This window comes from Lipophrys pholis, assembly GCF_963383615.2.
Source record: "Lipophrys pholis genome assembly, chromosome: 1".
Lineage (NCBI taxonomy): Eukaryota > Metazoa > Chordata > Actinopteri > Blenniiformes > Blenniidae > Lipophrys > Lipophrys pholis.
The window spans coordinates 9,547,464-9,567,771 of NC_137635.1; the positions used below are offsets into that span (position 1 = coordinate 9,547,464).

Consider the following 20,308-nt stretch of genomic DNA (forward strand, 5'->3'; position numbering starts at 1 on the left):
TAAGTCTTTGAAGCAAATGGACAGGAGAGACAGGAAGTTTTAGAAAAGAGAAAAGTTGTTGAAAACAAGAAAAATTCAACTAAACTCTCATTTCATGACTTTTCATCCAAATAATCGTGTGTGTGTGTGTGTGTGTGTGTGTGTGTCTTGCAGGGTTTCTTCGTCTCAGTATTTTACTGCTTCTTAAACAGTGAGGTGAGTTGATTCATCAGTTTATTGGCTCCACATTTAACCAGCACTGCTTCACTCTGCTGCACACACACACACACACACACACACACACACACACACACACACACACACACACACACACACACACACACACACACACACACACACACACACTCACACACTCACCCCTTTGAGTGTTTAAGTGTGCTATTGCAAGGAATTGAGTGATGAAGCTCTGCTCGTTCACCATTAGGACTCGTCTCGTCCCGACACAGGACACATCGGTCTGCTCGCCTCGTGACGCCGTCTGGACTTGTTTAGCTTCACGGAGAACTCCGGAGTGAAACATTTAAAAATAGATCAGATATGTTCATACACACCGTGTGTTTTAAGCGCAGCGTCATGAATATTAAGGTGAGGGTGTCGCGTGTGAAGCTGCAGGAGTTTTATCAAACGTCACATTTAATCAATCACAACAAACTGAACAAGTAATACCAGACAAACAGAGAATAATGTGTTGTTTACTGTTGTTACACATTAATGAAACCGTGAATACACTCTTTCAACGTACACACCCTCAACCGCCACTTCATCAGCTGCGCTCATCCGATGTAATGTGAGGAAAACGTTTTAGACTTAATCTAATCCCATGTTTATTCCCGAGGGTGAAGTTTTCACTGGTGTTGATCTGACGAGTATTTTAATGAGGTTTGATCAACCTGTGATCCGGGCTTCGGGCCCTGGAATCTGAATGGATGATAATGGATAATAAAAGCATCAGATGGGAGCGTTTAAATGTAATTCTTCCACAATATAGAAATACAATCTTCTACATCTCAGAAATAATGAAAACCACTGATTCTACAGATTTACTGCTCAACGCATTAACGAGGTTTGACGTCCGGCTGCGGTTTGAACGGTTCCAATGTGAAAACGTTCTTTTCAGGGGTTCAATAGTTGCCGTCGGGCAGGTTGGTAATTCTGAGGGTGTTTTCAGATTAACTGCTCCGATCAATACTGAGGAGGAGACTCTAATAGCGCCACCTGAGCTCCGCGCACGGGGTGGAGACGAAGCCGCTCCGTCACAATCCAATGTGAAGGTCTCCGTTCAGCCGGCGAGGCCTCGGAGGACCATCGATCGCCGGGTCCTCCTCCCCGACTGGATGTGAGGCCGCCGCCGACCCTCACCGGCTGACGAACGAGCTTCTCATGCTGGAATTGGACTGAAAAAAGAAGCCAAGGAGGGAAAACAACAAACAATTATATCTAAAGTGGATGAATGGAAGCAAATCTTTGCTGCCTGTGCTGAATTAGTGAAATGATCAGAAGTCCGCTTTTATTCCCGGTCGCTGGTCCTGATGATGCTTTTTTAAATAACATGAAGAGCTGTGACACGATGATACAGACCCACTGCGTTTGTGTTTCAGGATTCATCGTAAAGAAACCATCATGTTGTCGGACTGGAAGAGATTTTATAATCTCGTCTTCTCGTTTAGACACTTTCCTGAACTAAACATGATGAAAATAGAAAACAACACCTGTTTTCATGGGTTTAATCAACATCTGTGTTTTTCATATTTTAGACCTTAAAATACACTCAGTACTACGGGGTTCAATTAGTATATTTCTTAAATGCTTAAAATCACTATAATCCCACTTTAAGATGTGAAATGTTTTTTTTATTTCTGGAAAATGATCCACAGAGCAAGAAGTCGGTGCTTTGTTGAGAACGTTGAGCCTCCAGTGTTTTCTCTTGCTGATCTCAACCAACAAAGTTCATTTTAAAAACAAATAAAGTTTCATCATTTAAAAGGGAAATAATCCAGTTTACTGATAACAGCAGATTTACTGTGAGGATTAATTTTTATTACTCCGAAATAATCCACCAAACACAAACTTGTTGCTATTTTTATAAAACATGTAGGTCGTGAGGAATGTTGGACAGGAAATGACCCAAATTACATTTGAATCCACAGCAGACGTCCAGGAGGATTTATGTTTCAGCTGTTCTTGGGAAATAGACCCCGTAACCCTGACCCCTGACCCATCCCCTACCATAACCCCTAACCTCTAACCCCTACCATAACCCTTAACACCTAACAGTAACCTCTGACCCATCCACTACCCTAACCCCTAATCTCTAACACCTACCATAACCCCTAACCCCACCCCTACCATAACCCCTAACCCCTAACCCTTACTTTAATCCTTACCCCTGACCCATAACCCCCCCGACCGTGATCCTTAACACCTAACAGTAACCCCTGACCCCTAAGCCCTATCGTAACCTCTTACCTCCAACCCCGACCGTAACCCCTGACCCCTCTCGTCAAACGATCCTGTTGGTTCACAGTGCAAACAGATGTTACAGAGATGTGGGTGCAGGTGAATAAAACGAGCGTCCTCCTTGTTCTTGTTGTCGTCACCAGGTTCGCTCGGCGGTGAGGAAACGGTTCCACCGCTGGCAGGAGCAACACTCCATCCGGGCCCGGATGACCCAGGCCATGTCCATCCCCACGTCTCCGTCCCGGGTCAGCTTCCACAGCATCAAGCAGTCCACCTCGCTATGAGGGGCCCGGGACCGGCTCTGACCCGGAGGGGCCTGGGACCTGGTCCCAGTCCAGCTCGGTCCAGCCCCAGACCTCAGGCTGTCAGCATCGCCGAAGCTCACTGGAACAGTTCTCTCAGAACCAGAACCAGAACCAGCTGAACCTCCAGAACCTCAGGGGGATCAACGATGACCAATCTGATGTGTGTGTGAATGTACAGCACTTCATCTGGTTTCATGTCTGCAGCCGTACACACCATCAGCCATAACATTAAGACCAGCTGAATGAATCAGTACACGGCTGTCAGCATGAGGACTTTATCTCCCCGAAGTTCATGCTGGAAGCAGAAAACTGGAGGAGTTTGAGGATTTCAGACTGTTTCACAAAGACTGGATCTATGATTCTCCAAACCTGCAGCTTTTATGGATGTTCGTGGTCAGAATCAGTCAATGGAGGCCCAAGAGGAGAAGAGGTGGACGTTTACAGATAACTCATAGATAGATCTGACCCAACTGCTCCTAGATGTCTCAAGGCGACCACGTGGCACCAGAGTGCATCATGGGAAGAAGAAGAGTTTTGAATGATTCTGTGCTGACAAACTTTGTGGATTTTCACTGTGACATGTCGACGTGTAGCATCTGTGGACTGTTGGAAGGATCATCTTCACACTGATGGATTCTCTCAGCCGACACAACGCAGCGGAGCAACTTTAAGTTCTCTGGTTTCCACAAATCACAAAGCATCTTTGGGGTGTGCACGACAAACTGGTCGCAGGCTCTGCTTGGTGCAGGACTTTAACTCCCTCAGTCTGGGGTCATAATGTTGTGGCTGATGGTTGTGAGGCGCCTCCTTGCTGGCTGACTCGTTCAGGCGCTCAGCACTGATCTGGATCTACTCTGCTCGTGGTGTTTGTTGAGTTGTGATTTCTTCCTCCGCTCAGCTTGGCGCCGTCTCGCCGCTCGCAGGAACTTCCCACGAAGGTCAAACACATTCCACAGCTGTCATGCTCTCTACCTGAAGAGTTTTGTTTCACGATAGCAAACTTTTATTGGCTTTAAATGAATATAAATTCCAAAGCTAACGCCAGCCTCACAGCATGAGGACTGGACTTGGTTCAGGACTTTATGGCGCCTTTCACATTTGGGGGGGCGAAAATGTTCGGGTGGCGTTCACATCCTCCTGTTTGATCCGGACCGGAGGCTCTTCATGGAAAAACCATTTAGTTTGGGCGACGTGAACACGACCACGAACTCTGAACCGGCGCTAAAAAGAGACCTCTGGTCCCCTTTGAAAACCTTGGTCTCGCTTCGCATACAAACGATCTTTCTAGAGGACGGGGTGAGAGGACGTGGCGTAGTGCGCAATGCATTCTGGGTAGTGAGCAAACAAAGCTCGTCACACGAATCAGAAGCAGACGCAGAAAGAAAAAGTTACAAAATATCTTGTGGACAGACAGAGTAGTGAGGAAGAGTTAGTGAGGAAGACTCATTGATATCTGGTATAAAGACTTTATATCGCAGTTGTTTGTGGCTACCCATTAGCCACAAGCTAACTAGCCTAGCCACCACAGGCTAAACTTCCGGTACTTCCGGTTTCGGTCCGGACCAATCAATGAGCCATGCTTCTTCTTTACTACCTCTCTGGTCAAAGTTTGTTTCGGGCTACAGCGCCCCCTAACCAATAGGTGTTGTAATTGCGTGACATTATCCAGGTGGTTTGATCCGGTATCTAAAGTGAATGTGAACGCCACTGAACCAAATGAAGGCGTGAATTCTGGAAACACTCTCAGTTCTGCTTCAGATTTCTCCAGAAGACCTGCAAACACCGGTCTGAGGAACTTCAGCATAACGTCGTGGTGTCTTTGTATTTTCTCCATTAACGGGAAGTAAATTAATGTTCCCACTTTAAGTTCATCTGGGCTTTGGTTCGGAGGGCTTGGAGCTGCCTTCAACATAACTAACATCTACTAAATATTGTAGACAGTCGAGAGGAAGACACACAAAATCTTTTCAACTGAACCTTCATGCTTACATTGACACTCAAAAAGTCCTACCAAATTAAAATGTGTTTGATTAATCGTCTTATTATAGCTTAGAGTTCAAATATGTCTACAGTTAGGGCTGCATGGCATTATTGAAAGAGGAAACGATAATTTCAGTGAATATTGCAGTTTTTATATAATTAAGAAGGAATTATGTGGCTGTCTGTGTTCAAACTTCTCTGTTTTGTTTGTTTTTAGTTTGTTTAGTTTTATTTCTGACAGACATTAATGTGCTGCACAGTGATAAAACATCATTTATCTGGGTTCAGTCTTTCGGGTCATAGATGTTATCATGATGACAGTAAATTTTCAATATATCATGCAGCCCTGTTTATAACGTAAACCCATTATTTTTATTTTTTATTCACAATTTTAGCTTCAAAAACAATTTAAATGTTTATTCTTGTCATTAAATGTACACTTGTGGACATTTTACTGATTTGAAATTGAAGGAAAAATTTCCATTTTCATATAAAATTCCACTTTTTCTCATTTTGTTTATTCCAATCAGCTGCTTTGATAAAGATTTTTGTAATATTTTATTTCCTACCACTCTATGTTGCTGCTGTCATTATCATGACAGCCACAGGAGGGCACCATTCATCTGACATTTTGGCTTCATCAGCTCCACTAACACCAATTTAATTTCAACTTTCTTTTTTTAAATGAATCTATTGAACTTTCCCAGAATGTTCTCAACACTTTACTCTGAAGCAAAACTCTTCAGGTGAACAAAGAGACTTAATCCTGATGTTTCTCCACCAGCAGACCAGACAAGCCAGGTTCTCCCAGGCCGGTCGCTTCCTCTTCACGTCACTTCCTGTCTGTGGCGTGACTCAGCGGCGAGCTGCACGCCGACTCGGTTTACCTGTAAATATACGTATAAACTCACCGTCGTCATACACAAAACCAAAAACAAGGGAAACAACAGGAACACAGTTTGTCATGTGATAAAACTCGGACCACATTCCGACTAGACCAGACCAGGCCAGTCTGGACCGGGTTGGACCGGTCCAACCCGGTCCAGACTGGCCGGCCTCGCAGCTTTTACCACCTGATCAACATCATGTCGGCTTTTCACCCTGCAAACGATGTGCAAGCTCGTAAAGGCAAATTATTGATAATATCATCAGCAGATCTTCTACTTGTGTGGACAGAGTGAGATCTCAGGAAACAACTGCACACAGGAAGAAAATATATGTTTTAATGTTTATCAATTCACACAGAAATATCAGTGGTCACACAGAGAAAATACTTAAAGATCATGTGTATTCATTTCATTCAGATATATTTGTATTGATTAATATTTCTATCTGATCACCGTGTTTTTAATCGTTGTGACTGTTTCTCTGAGCATTTATTGTTTCCGCTGCAGCTCCGACTCCACATCTTTGATTTTAAGGTAAATGAAAAGAAAAAAAATGAGAGGAAACATGGATGGGATCTGAACAAACCAACATCTAAAGTCTGTTTGATTAGAAAAACTGTGATTTCAGCTGGAAAAAAAGAAGATTTATTGGGGGGGAAAAAAAGAGAGAAAAGTAGTGATTTCTTCATCGCTGTGTGAAACGTTTGGTTTCGATCACAATGTGTTTCACAATCTTATTTATTGTTATTTATTTTCAATATTGTTATTTTCATACTTGAAACGATATGAAGAGAAAATAAAGTCGTGTTTGAATCTGAAGGAAAAACTGGAGGGGAGGATAATGTGGTTATTTTTGAAGGGCGGAAGAGGAGGGGGAGGATGAAGAAGGGAGGGGACCATAGGAGAAGAAGAGACATTCAGCCACTCTGTATCACGCAGTCATTTGTCTCCAGCATCCCTCGAGACAGAAGCGAATGCGAATCACATTTGGAGCGTGCGTGTGCGTGTGCGTGTGTGAACAGAAGACATTTTCTGCTTTTAATCCAGGAGATAAAAACAAATCCATCATGTTCAGACTGAAAATGCTCAGAAACACAAAATCTTCTACAATCAATCAAAGATTATCTTCACTGCTGCTCTAATGAAGATGAATTCACTCAAAGTGAATCACAGGTGATTAGCAGAGCGTTTACAGCAAACAAACAATGAAGCAGAAGAAAACAGAGGTATTCTTGCTGAAAAAGGTTTGAGGACTTAAAACGAAAAAGGGGAATTTGTACTTGTATATCATGAATTTGTTTGTTTGTGTAGTGTGAGTTGTGTACCAGTACAGTTTTTTGTCTCTCCACAAATACAACACCACACTTACACATTCACAAATTCTTAATTACAGTTGCGCAAATCCTTTTTTTTTTTTTTTACAGAGATTAAAAAACTTACAAGCTCACAATTTGTCCTACAATTGCTGTAGTACATCTGGTGGAAAAATACATTTGTGCACCTGTATCAATGTGAAGTTCTTCCCCACGAGTCACAGATTCTGTTTTCTTCAACTACAAATCAAAACATCTCGGCTCTCAGGCCTGGTGAAGAAAAACCAGCTGTGCGTTCGTCAATGGAGAAAAAGGCGGTGCTTATTTGAGATTGACAGATTTCACAGCGAATCAGGAGAGAGGATTTTGTCCCTCGGCCAATCAGGTGAGGGGGGTTTGTCTGTATTGAGGCACGAGAAACGTTCTCCCCGCTTGGAATCAACATATTCATCGAGTCAACTGCAGCAGAGAGATGTTGTCTTTTTTTTGCCACATTGATACATTAATTTCGACGCGAATATATCTGTTTAAAGATGCAGTGGGTCATTTTGGAAAAAAAAAAGTATAAAATAATTGGCTCCTCTCAAGAGTTATGTTTACCTAGAGTGAAATACAAGTTTATTATAAAATAGGCTATATGTAAATTATTTTCAAACAAAATTAGAATATCATGAAAATGTTCAATATTTTCTGTCACTATGAGACATAGAGTGAAATATTTCAAGCCTTTATTTCTTGAAATGTTGATGATTATGGCTCATAGATGGTGAGAACTCAAAATTTGAATATTGTGGAAAAGTTCAGTTTTTATAAAGTCATGGTGTCACACCCGAATCAGCGAATGAACTCAAAACACCTGCAAAGGTTTCCTGAGCCTTTAAATGGTCTCTCAGTCTGGGTCGGCAGGCGACACAATCATGGGGAAGACTGCTGACTTGACAGATGTTTGGAAGACAGTCATTGACACCGTCCACTAAAGGTCCTTGCTAAAGAAGCTATTTGCTCACAGAGTGCTGGATCCAACATGTTCAGAGAAAGTTGAGTGGAAGGAAAAAGTGTGGGAGGAAAAGGTGCACCAGCAATAGGGATTGAGCGCAGCCTGGAGAGGATTGTCAAGCAAAATGCATTGAAGAATTTGGGGGAGCTTCCCAAGGAGTGGACTGAAGCTGGAGTCAGCGCATCAAGAGCCCCGACGTACAGACCAATCCTAGATATGGGATCCTAATGCTGCATTCCTGGTGTCGAGACACTCCTGAACAAGAGACGACGTCAGAGGTGTCTTACCTGCTGTGGACAAAAAGAACTGGACTGTTGCTCAGTGGTCCAAAGTCCTTTTTTCACATGAAAGTACATTTTACATATCATTTAGAAATCAAGGTCTCAGAGTCTGGAGGAAGAGTGGAGAGGCTCAGAATCCAGGCTGCTTGAAGTCCAGTGTGACGTTTCCTCAGTCTCTGATGATTTGGACTGAGATGTCATCTGCTGGTGTCGCTCCAGAACCAGAACCTGACCTGGTTCTGGTTCTGGTCTACAGGTTTCCTCCTTCTCTCAGACATTTAATCTGCAGCACAGGAAACCAAGCTGGAGGGTGGAGCAATCAGATCTTTGGATGACTGGAGAGTGGAGCAGAGAGATTGTTGGAGGACTAAAGGATGGAGCAGAGAGATCGTTGGAGGACTAAAGGATGGAGCAGAGAGATCATTGGATGACTGGAGGGTGGAGCAGACAGATCGTTGGATGACTGGAGGGTGGAGCAGATGGAGATGTGTGAAGATGTGGAGGAGGAGCTGCAGGGGAGCTGTTTTACTCCACTCCAGGATTCATTTTTACAATCCTGGCTGGAGGCTTTGTGAGAGTTACTCATCTTGTGAGCAGCTGATTGGACGCCGGCAGGATGAGTCGACTCTCTTTCTAATTACAGTTTCATGTTTACATAATGAGAGTTTGTTTGTGTGGAGCCGCTCCACCACTGAGCTGCTAAACACCATCTTTTACGCTGCTCCATCAGCTGACGGTGCAGGGAACCAGGGGTCCTCTCGCCGTGAGGCAGCAGAGCTTAACACTACACCACCATTGCTGGATTGATGGGTGGTGTAATGTATGTCGATGTAGTTGACGTTCCGGAATCTTCTGCTGATTTCAAGAAAAAAAACACCCTTTTCTTTGATTTCCGTCAATTCTTGAAGGTTGATCCTCGAACTAACCAACCTCCACCTTGAGGTTCTCTCAGACCAGTGGAGCTCGCTCCGCAGTGAAGAATTCAGAGCGCGTCTCTGCTGAGTCCACGTCTCTCCTGAGTCCACGTCTCTCCTGAGTCCACGTCTCTCCTGAGCTCCAGCTCATTACAGTCAGTAGATTCCTATCAGGCTTCTGCAGGGCACCACCATGTGGATGAAGATCTAAGATCTGAAACTGACCCACTTTACAGTTGACAGACTGAGGCGACGTTGCAAACGATCGACTGTCCATTCACACGATTCAAAGACATGAAGGTCGTTTCATTCAGAAGCTCTCTTCAGGGTGGAAGGTTTCTCTCATGAGGACTAAAGAAAGAGCAGGAGTTCATCTGGAATCAACAATCAACAGCAGCTCAGATCAGATCAACGTTTCCACAGATCGGCTGCAAAATGTTTTGAGATGAGAGGGTGAATCACCAGAAATCAGAAAAACAGAACACACCATTAATAATAATAATAATAATAATAATAACAATGATGATTATTTCACCTTTCAATACAGTCACGAGTACAATATTATACATCATAAGGATCTGCATGAGAGCCAGACGGAGAAGTGAGGTGAGTTTTAATTTACATCTATAAATCCTAATAAATCTTTTTCCCTCCTGCAGTGGTGCTCAGAGTGTGGGAGGCGTCTCTGGGGGGAAGCCAGGAGAGTTTCAGGGGGGGGGCGTAACAGCCTCTTCAAATAACTTGAATTAACACACCTCAACACAACAGAGAGCAGAGGAGAGGACAGGAGGCCACGCAAGTTTAAAGTTGAACACAAAACCCATAAACAAATCCAGAAAATTGAACCTTTTAAAACCTTCTTTCCGATGCACAGGAATACACTCTTTACAGCAGAAAATGCATAATGCAGTGGTATTATCTCATCACAGAGGTTATTTAGCTTCTTTCCAGGACACATGAATCTGCGCTTTAATGCGTCCCTGAAATGAAATGTGTCGCCCTGAATTCCAGCAGCATGAACCCAGCCTGATGTAAACGTATCTGTTCCTGCTGATGAAGCTTTTAGAGGAGAAACAGCTGCTGTCTGCAGAAACAAAGAACAACCAGGAGCTTCAAGTATCGTCCAGATAAACTGTGTGGATCAATACCGCTTGAGGACACTTTGCACTGCAGGTATTGATACTCAAAGTGACATTTAAAGAAAATCCAACGATAATCCTCATTCAGACATGTCATAATGCACTGTGGCTGCAATGAGATTAAAGTGTGTTTTAATGTATTTGTCAACAGCCCGTAATTCCTTCAGTGGACTCCGAGAAGTGGAAGCTTCTTTAAATATGCATGCAAATATGGAAAACTGCAGCTTTAATGGGCTGAAAATGAAATTAAACTGGGTTACAACGAGCAAAAGTCGTTTATTCTATGTGTGAGTGCTGCTTTTAAATGTCACAGAGGAGATTTAAGGAGAAGGAAATCTGAGAGGACTGCATGAGTGCAAATCCTGATCCAGCCTGAGTCAATGTGTGTTGACAAATGCATAGTTTCAGCTCCACCTAGTGTTGACTTACTGCAACTACACTCGAACTGTTGTTTTGAATGGGACAGTTCAGTGACGAGACCTCATTAAGGTGTCAGCTCGTGCACAAGCTGATAAAAGGAGGTGAAGATGAACTGAAATGAGGATCATCCATCATGGGATCTAATCTGTTCTCGGTATGAGGAGATTGATGAGATGATGAGAGGATGAGATTAGAAGAAGGTGGAGAGGCTGCAGAAAATGATGAGAAAATAAAACTGAGCTGTTAGGTCTGAAAGGTTTGGTTTGCAGGTGGAGGCGTCATTGCAGGGTTCTTCACCTCTGAGTCTGGTTCTGCACAGAAAACTGAAGAAAAGGACTTAGAATTTCACATTACAGCTTCTCCTCGGACTTACCGCATCATATAACTGTTATAATCACAACAAACAAGAGCATTTATACTAAAAGTCGTAGAATGGAGATATAAACGGCCTCAGTCGATACAGAATCAATTTAAGACGCCGTGTTGTTTCCGTCATGAATCCTCAGGAGACCAATGAGGTGGGTTTTGTTCTTATCCCCTGCATGAACTCCAGCTGGACTCATTGTGCTGTCGTCGGTGGAAATGAAAAACCCACACACCGGGGATGTCGGTGGTGTTATTGACTTCTATTAATTTCTGATGCAGGTGGAGCATCAACATCACATAATGTGCGTAACAACACAAACTGACAGCAAATCTATAAACGCCATGCTGGGTTATTACAACTGGCTTGAATTATCAGCAATAAATTAAGAAAAATCTTCTTCATTCTGTGTCATTTTATCCCAATATCAGGCCGATAATCATTGGTATGGATCATTCTGGTGGAAGTTTACTTTATGGTTATTCTGCATCTAATTTCAGATGTTTTGCAACTCTACTTGTGTAAACTTTCAGTTTCTTTACCTGGCTGCTGTGACATTTTGATATCCCTCTGGGGATAAATAAAGTCTATCTATCTATCTATCTATCTATCTATCTATCTATCTATCTATCTATCTATCTATCTATCTATCTATCTATCTATCTATCTATCTATCTATCTATCTATCTATCTATCTGTTTCAGGTATCTGCATTATTTCTGCACAGTCATACCAGCAAGTCATTGACTCCTCTGGGCCTATTGTGGCTGTTTGTCCTCATTCCCCGTCTTATTAACACTAAAAAGGCTTCGGTTTATTTCAGCTCATTGCTGTAGAAATGATGGCGATAGCTTTTGATTCACTTTGTTTTTATTTTGAGTGACCTCAGAGTCCAGGATGATTGAAACAAAGAGGAGAAATGCTCATTTATTAGTGGATCATTTCTCAGGCCTCCTGCAGAGGTGAAACCTTGAGGCCTATTCCAGGTATATGTCCACATCCATCTTCTTCTAAATATTAAAAAGCATCCTTTGATTACATCCCACTGCTGTGGAGCTGAAAGCAGTCATTTTATTAACCACTGATGTAATTCAGGGAGTTCGGAATCGAGGATTTTTGTACTTCTGCAGATCTGAACCCTGGTGCTCACCAGTCCAGCCTGTTTGATTCGGAGATGCATTCATGACTATTGCTTCCCTGCACATTTCCCCCCTCAGCTCTGTATTAGAATAGATTGATAAATAGATAAATAAACTCCTCCTGAGGTGGATCTCTTGTCGCCTGTTCGCTCATATCAAACGGGATCTCTTGTTGCCTGCTCTCACATTAAACTGGATCTATGTTCTCTCATATTAAACTTAATATTGTTGCCTGCTCTCTCATATTGACACGGATCTATCTTATCTCATATTAAACTGCATCTCTTGTCACCCGTTCTCTCATATTGAACTGGATCTATGTTCTCTCATGTTGAACTGGATCTCTTGTAGCCTGCTCTCTCATATTGAACTGGATCTATCTTCTCTCATATTGAACTGGATCTATCTTCTCTCATATTAAACTGGATATCTTGTAGCCTGCTCTCTCATATTGAACAGGATCCATGTTCTCTCGTATTGAACAGGATCTATGTTCTCTCATATTGAACTGGATCTCTTGTTGCTGGCCTGTTCTGCAGCTGGGACACTGAGACCCGGATCGGCCACATCGCCACCTCCACTGCAATCTGTTCATCATGACATGCAGGATTAGATCAGATCAGATGGAATAGAGTGACTGTAGTTTAGTCCGTGATAATCTGTGTCTGTTTCTTGTCGAGAAGATCGTTTGTCCGTAAACAAAACAAAGCATGAAAGGTGAGTTACTTCCAGTCAAAACGCAGCGTGCGGAGTAAACAACGCGGTGCGCAGCCGCAGTAAAAGCTGCACTTCATTCATGATTTAATGTATTTTAGGTCGAGATGGGCTGTTTTAACGTGATAACAATATTTTAGGATAATTAAGTTTCGTGCTTTGAACTTTCATCCACATTTCCGCTGTACGGGTATTTGCAGAAGACGGACAGCGCCGTGGACCAATAGGAAGCTCGGCTGGGAAGCGGTGACCAATAGCAGCGCAGGGGGCGGGATGTTATCGAGTGTGAACGGTTAGTGAGAGGACGGCAGGTAAGTCACATTTATCTTTTTATTCTCTCTAAATTAACAAAACATTCGCCTGTCAGGAAGAAAACCTCTGTCTAACTGAAGCAGCGACTGGCGGTTTGTCGCAGGCCGCGTGTTTAAAGTGGACTTCAGTGTGAAATGTGTAATAAAAGGCAGCAGCGGGCTTAGCCCGCTAGCTCATCCGTTAGCCCGTTAGCATTAGCTTCAACTACACAAACTGTTAATAACGTCCTTAAAAATCACCACAGCGCGAAAACTCACTCCGCAAGCAGCGCAAAACACGCCTTTTCGGCGGGCTCCCCGTTCTCCATCCGCGCTGTTGACATTATTCAACACAGAAAACTTTTTCATTATGAATGTTCGTGCGGCAGCATTAGCTTGTTAGCGGTAGCATGCCAGCTGGAGCTGAAGCAGCCTGGAAGCCTCCCGGACTCCCAGAGACTCGGAACCAAAACAAAACCAGCGACAACTTCATCCACTGAGCTCTGGTCGTCAGGAGGAGACTCCGCTGGCTCAAACACCGCCGCTTCCCATTCATGCATTGATGATTTTCAATCTTTTCCACCTCCAGTCAGTGTCTCTCACCATGGACCTGCAGGGAAACTGCACGTAAAACACCCAGGGCATGAAGAAAGTACTGAGTAATCCCGTTACCACAGCCAGTGAGAGCGTACTACTACACCACAGAGTAATCCCACTACTACAGCCGCACCATTGACCATCACTCATTTGACTTTTTTCTGAAAAGTGCTATATTCACTATTTCTATTTAAAAAAGTACAGAGTAATCCCATTACTCCAGAGAGGGAGGACAGCCACTTCAAAGAGTGAGCCTATTGATTGATAATCTTCAATTTGTCCCACAATTGGGACATTTACATCGTTGCGCAGTAAGTGGTAATAAAAAGAAAATAAACAGTAAAATTATAATAATATGTATTAAAACCAGTAACGATAATGATACAAGATAATAACAGTGACGATATTTTATAATAATATTGGCAGTGATTGAACTGAAGGTTAATGTTGCACAGAATAAAAAAAAAAAGAAAAATATATATTGCACACAGAACAGTATCGAACTTTAAAAAGTTTAGTCCATGTTGGACAGGGTCAGATGGGAGGACGACCACATCGAAAAGTAATCCCATTACTGCAGTGTGACAGGGGAAAACTACGGCACACCAATCACTCGTTTAACTTGTTCTTAAAAGTATGGATAAAAACATTCTTTTAAAGCTCATCAATACAGTGATATTTAATGTGACACTGAGTATTAATAACTATTAACTATGTTTATTAGCTCAGTTAACAGTTTGAGTCACTGCGGTATGAGCGGTGAATACGTCAGTCTTAAAGTGAACTAAAAACATTGTTCAATGTTTAAAAATTCGAGGTGAATTTGGGAGGTATGCACATTGGAGATGGAAATGGGATAGAATTGTCCAGAATAAATATGTGCAGCACAAGCATAGTGAATTTGTCAAATTGAGACAGAACGTAGTGGACATAAAGTGTTTCATTGACAATATTCAACCGTCACATTATTTTTCTCTTGAAGTACCTTCATGACATCTGAACTCCCACACAGGGAGATATTGCCACAGTGTGGTGAAGCTTTTCTTGAACTAATGCTTCAGCTTGTTTTTTGGTCTTTATTTTTATTTATTTTTGGCTCATATAAAAAAATTAAAAAAAAATTCTAAACTTTCCACAAAACATTTTGCTTTATTTTGATGGATTCTTAAAGGAAGCAGAGCAGATTAACTCTCAAATATTTCCTCTTGAAGAAAGTGAGTTTCTACAAACTGATGAGTGTCTTCTTCTGCTTCAGGGGGCGTGTTGGTCCATCCGGTGGTCGCTGGGATTATGGCCTGTTGGATTACCGAACGGAGAATCTCCACTATGGATCTGAAGGTATTCCTCCACGTTAGCGCCAGTCGTGTCTTTGGTGCTCTGGAGGATGCGACTCTACTGCAGGCCTGCGCAGGAGTTGCAGTGTGGATTACGTCCACCAGGGGGAGCTGGAAAAGCTTGACACATGTGGCGCGTGAAGAGCGGATGATGGATGTTTCTAGATTTTAACTGTCGTGGATAAAGGAGCTCGTCTGGAAAATGATGACAAACCTCAACGATCCCATCCTGATGAGTAGTTTTCCTCATGTAGATAGAGATTACCTTCAGTTTTCATTTCTAGACTCACTCTGACACACACACACACACACACACACACACACACACACACACACACACACACACACACACACACACACACACACACACACACACACACACACACACACACACACACACACACACACACACACACACACACACACACACACACACACAGACTGTGGTCTCTGGCCACCTGATAACTCCCAGTCATGCAGGACCGTTAAGAAAAGAGTTTCTGCATTAATCTTTATTAGCTGACAGCCAACAAGGTTTCACAAGCTATTTATCCAGAGTCCTTTTCAGATCACAGTAACTAACATTTCAAACTACAACTCTGGCTTAAGAAACACAAACCTGTTGCAGGATGGAATAAACAAGTGATAAACCACTGTTTATCCAAATTATGATAGAACAATTAAACAACACTTAAAACACATGAGGTATTTTTTCAATCGCCAAAGAAGAAAATATGTTGAAAGAAAAATTCAAAACACAGAAAATATTATTTTTACATCAACAAGAAAAACTGATGAGAAAAATCTGATTGAGTTTTACACATAAAAACAAAATAATGGAAACAGTGAAGTTGACAGTTCATTCATAAAATCATAGAACCACCACCATGTGACAAAACCACATCTATTTTTAACGGCTCATTAGTGGACTGAATAGTAGTTCTGTTATTTTCCAATGAGGAGTGTTGGCGTATGAAATTACAGATAATATATCAGGAAGCGCTCATGGAGACACTAAAAATAAAATGTGTGTATATAAATCTATTTTCAAGTATAAAGTGACAGTATGAGCTACTACAAAAGGACATTTGTAAAACACGTCTGACTGTACAGACAAGCTTCCAGCGCTTCGCTCCAGAAAAAGTGTAGAAAAACTCTACAGCTCCAATAAACAGGCCTGCTTTAACGTCCGGGCCCTTGTTGATTTCCCACACAGTGTGTGGTGTTATATTACATCAGGGCAGATTGAACCCAGTGAAGAAGAGCGCCCTGAGGTGGCCGCGGGCTGCTACTGCATGAAGGAGGCTGTGGGTGGGCCAGTTCAGGTTACAAGTGATCCACTGAGGCTCAGTTTACTCTGGGGGTGGAGATCCTCCTCCTGTAGCTTTCACCATATTACACCACACAGATCATATCTTTTAATGTGGAAAGTAACTGCCTGATGTGATCTGGTGTTTTATATCTGATATTTATTGTTGTGGCCTGAGCAAATATTACAAACATCAAAACATCAAGAAAGAAGCAGGTAGACAAAATCCCCAAAATATAAAGAGAAGAAAATTAAAATGATCAGTCATCATTAGTGGAATAGACAAGAAATACTGTTGAATATTTAAAAAATCTGTTTAATGAGTGAATGTCGTTTGATATAACATGAAACCTTCATGAGTAAAAGCCAAGCGGTTTCTTCCAAATGAGTTTTTCTTGAATGTTTTGTAAAACAAAATGAAATATGTAATGTATATTTATTAATGCAAAGAAAACGAGCACAGTGACTTCACTTTTTATTTGAAAACTCTATTTTTAAAAAGTACAACAAATGTTTTGGTAAAAAAAATACTAAAATGAGTGGAAATAATATTCTTAATTTAGAAATGTTATTTTTTTAAATTAATTTCTCATTCACTCAGAAAACCTTTTTGTCTATTACCAATTCAAATTGTGTCATCAAAAAGGACTATTTCATTATTGCTCATCTGATGATTACAAGACCTATTTTGGCAATTTACAGCACGAAGAGTTTCATGAAAAATATTTAGACCTGTAGATCATAAAAGAATTGTAACAACATCAATTCAAAACTCCAGAATATATCTGAGTAATCTTAATTCTTAGAATGTTAATGTTTATTATTTGAACATTTTGTTAATTCACAAACACCAAAATGTGCGTGAAAAATTGTCTTTTAGATGTCAAAACATATGAATTCACTGATTCATAAAAACAAGTTGCATTTTATTACGACATCATTTTTGCTAAATCAAGAGTTAGGATTGAAATATTCTTCATTTTAATTTATTTTGTTGATTGAAAAAACATTCCTGGTTTAAAAAGAAAAATACAATAGTCACATGTCAGTAACTTAAATACAAAAATGCTCGATTGCATTTATTGATTCAAAACATACAAATTTTCTTCCATAAAGTTTCAATAATTGAATAAAAGTCTTTGTTAATTATAATTTAAGCAAAGGACGCAACAAAAAAAAGGAACATTTAGAGCACAATAAAATCATATCTACATTAAAATTATTCTATTTAGTTGTATTGTGTATCTATATTTAAGTAGTATTTGCTCATTTAAAATGATTATTATAAATCACCTGCACTTAAAAACAAAAACAACTAAATAAATCTTACATGGTGATTTATTTATTTTTTATTCAAAACGTGACCTTTTTCTTCATAAAAGCATTGAATTTATTGTAAAAAATGAAAATGTTATTTTTGTTACTTCGTCTGATGACTTTTTTTTTTAATATTACAACAAATAATATTTTCCTATTTCATTTTTAGTAAAATCTAAAATTGTATATGAATAAGATTTGAATCCAGAAAAACAACAATTTTATCTCAAATGTTTGTCAATAATGTAATGGAGGTGGTTGTTTGGACTCGAGTAATCTGTTAATCCCAGGGCTGTTTGTTAAAGAGTTTGCGGGTATTCCCGTCATGTTTCCAGCAGCAGGTCTGATGGACGTTGTGACGAGAGGTGTGTAGTTGTAGTTGTTATCAGACGATGTCCTCCTGCACCTTCTTCTCCTGCTGCTGCTGTGATGTCGCTCTGCCCTTTACTCTAGTGGAGACGAGGAGGAACGTCTCCCGCCTACCGACATACACGCACAGGCGCGCGCACGTGCACACGCTTCCACGCGCGCACGCACACACGCAGCCCTTCTATGTTTGTCAGCCTCAATCCGAGAGAGGAGCTAGCCGCCATTTTCTCCGCGTCTCTCCCTAAAACGAGAGAAAAAGCCTGTCGACAAACCGTCCTCTGGATTACCTCTCGGCCACCGGGAATCGGACTTTTCGGTGAAGGATTGTCCCGGAAACGCCTACATTAGAAGTAAATCGGGCTTTAAAGGCCGGTTTGTCGGCCTGGTGCTGGTATTTGGCGGTAGCGGCGAGGCAGCTAGCTGGAGGTGGAGATAGGCGATTCGCCCATTGCTGAATCCGGAACGAAGTCGAGCGAGCGGCTCCGAGCCCCGGGCCCTCTCCGCACCGCGGCCCGCACTATATTCTGATAATTCATGGCAGAGTGATCGAGGGGAGCTTTTTTCTTTTTCTTTTTTTTTTCCCACCCAAACTGCAGGGGATTGTTGCCGAAATTCCCTCGGATAGTGCAACCTCGTCACGTGGTAGGTTCCTCCTTTTTCTTTGTTAGCGAGCTAGCAGCTCCGGCACTGTCTACTCCCAACTTCTACACTTTATCCGCTCTGCCTTCACCTCTCCCCCGGTCCACCACCCCACCGGCCCCGGGGGCTCCGGGACGCCTCAACGCGGCCGCCGTACACCTAAAACGGGCTGCGTGTATTTATTTCTTGCGGTGATTACGATGCACAGTGTCTCCGCTCCGCAATGGATCGTTTAAAATAAGTCCCGAAGTCAGCACTGCTGCTTAAATGTGAATATCTGGATCTGGGCTCAGCCCTCGTACGAATGCACCGCATCTTAACGCAGAAATACACAGTAAATTGGGCGTTATTGACTCGGTGCGCAGGTTACGTAGTCAGACTAACATGTTTACTCGCCTAACGAGGTTTGCGTAAGGCTGAAGCGGGTTAAAGCAGCGGGCCACACACACACAGCAGTGGAGTGTGGTGATGAGGGGCTGGTTGGTGTTTCACTGCAGCGGGGCTTTATTACAGCCTCACACGGTCTGGAGCCAGCAGCTTGTGTTTCTTGCATCAGCAGCTTTCCGTGCTAACGCTAGCCAGCCGCGGAGGCAGCGCAGTCATTCGCACGCAGTGTGTCCAGTGTCACGGTCCGAGCGGATATTCCTCCGTCCCTTCCCGGACTTTTCCTCTGCTGACACAAACAAATGGACCCCCCCTTGTGTCCCCCCTCCGTGAAATAACGTTATGGCCCTTGCAGGCTGCAAGACGAAGGCGCCAGGCTGCCTTTCTAATTGTACGCTTTTGTAAACACCAGGAAGACATTTTGCTGGTTACGTTATGGTCGGATAACGTTGGATGGGGTTTTTTTGTCGCATCTGTTGAGCAGACACCGTAGAGATACTGGTGCACGCATGCATGTGAATTATGGTGTTGCATTTACCATGGGGGGGGGGGGGGGGGTTGCTCACCATGTGGCATAAACCCGCTAGGTGCGTTTGTAGGAATGGGTGAGTTTAGGTGGATGAATTGCATTGCATAATCTGTTTCGGAAATACCAACATGGCGTAGTGCTGCGGTGAAACACTGAGCCTCCATTCATCTCAGGCCTGCAGACGATCCGGAGATGCAGCTCCTTTTATCTCCTCAATCATTTGAAGGCAGGCTTCCTGAAACTTTCACACACAGGACATGAATGCTTCACCTTACAGACGCCCTCTGTGCTGCTCTGCATGTTCAGTGTGTGAGTAGTGTATTCTGGTGAAGATTAACAGGACAAATTGTAAGGCTTTAAAATGACAGGAACCAGTCAGGATGACATCATGTGCTTTGGGCTAATGCCGGGCCTAAATCCATCGACTTCCAGCGCCCGTGAAGAGTCCTGCTGCATACGGACAGGGCACATGTAGGGCAGTGGGGTTTTGGCTCTTTGCATCAGCTTTTCCTGCTTCTGTGTCAGAAAGCAGCTCCGAGGCCTTTCAGCAAACAATAAAGGCTTGTTCACACAGGCATGGGTGTAGTGGGAATTATTCGTTTAGTCCAGATATCTGCTGTTATTCCATCT

General features: G+C 42.4%; 2 protein-coding genes across 9 annotated transcripts in view; both read left to right on the top strand.

Annotated features, from left to right (window-relative positions):
• Nucleotides 1–5,958, top strand: part of crhr1 (corticotropin releasing hormone receptor 1) — a 62,027-nt gene extending 56,069 nt beyond the window's left edge. The window contains exons 13-14 of the mRNA XM_080476870.1: nt 154–195; nt 2,601–5,958. Of these exons, the coding sequence (XP_080332996.1) occupies nt 154–195; nt 2,601–2,741 (183 nt within the window). The 3' untranslated portion in view covers nt 2,742–5,958. The remainder of the gene's footprint in view (nt 1–153; nt 196–2,600) is intronic.
• A 7,210-nt stretch (nt 5,959–13,168) lies between these two features.
• kansl1b (KAT8 regulatory NSL complex subunit 1b) overlaps nt 13,169–20,308 on the top strand; it is a 36,860-nt gene continuing 29,720 nt past the window's right edge. For 4 of the 8 annotated variants that reach the window (XM_080476468.1, XM_080476472.1, XM_080476470.1 and 1 more), the window contains exons 1-2: nt 13,169–13,221; nt 15,053–15,135. The gene's annotated coding sequence lies outside the window, so the exon portion shown is untranslated. Of the gene's footprint in view, nt 13,222–15,052; nt 15,136–18,309; nt 18,769–20,308 lie in introns of those variants that run through there. The other 4 variants (XM_080476469.1, XM_080476473.1, XM_080476474.1 and 1 more) reach the window with 1 other exon arrangement.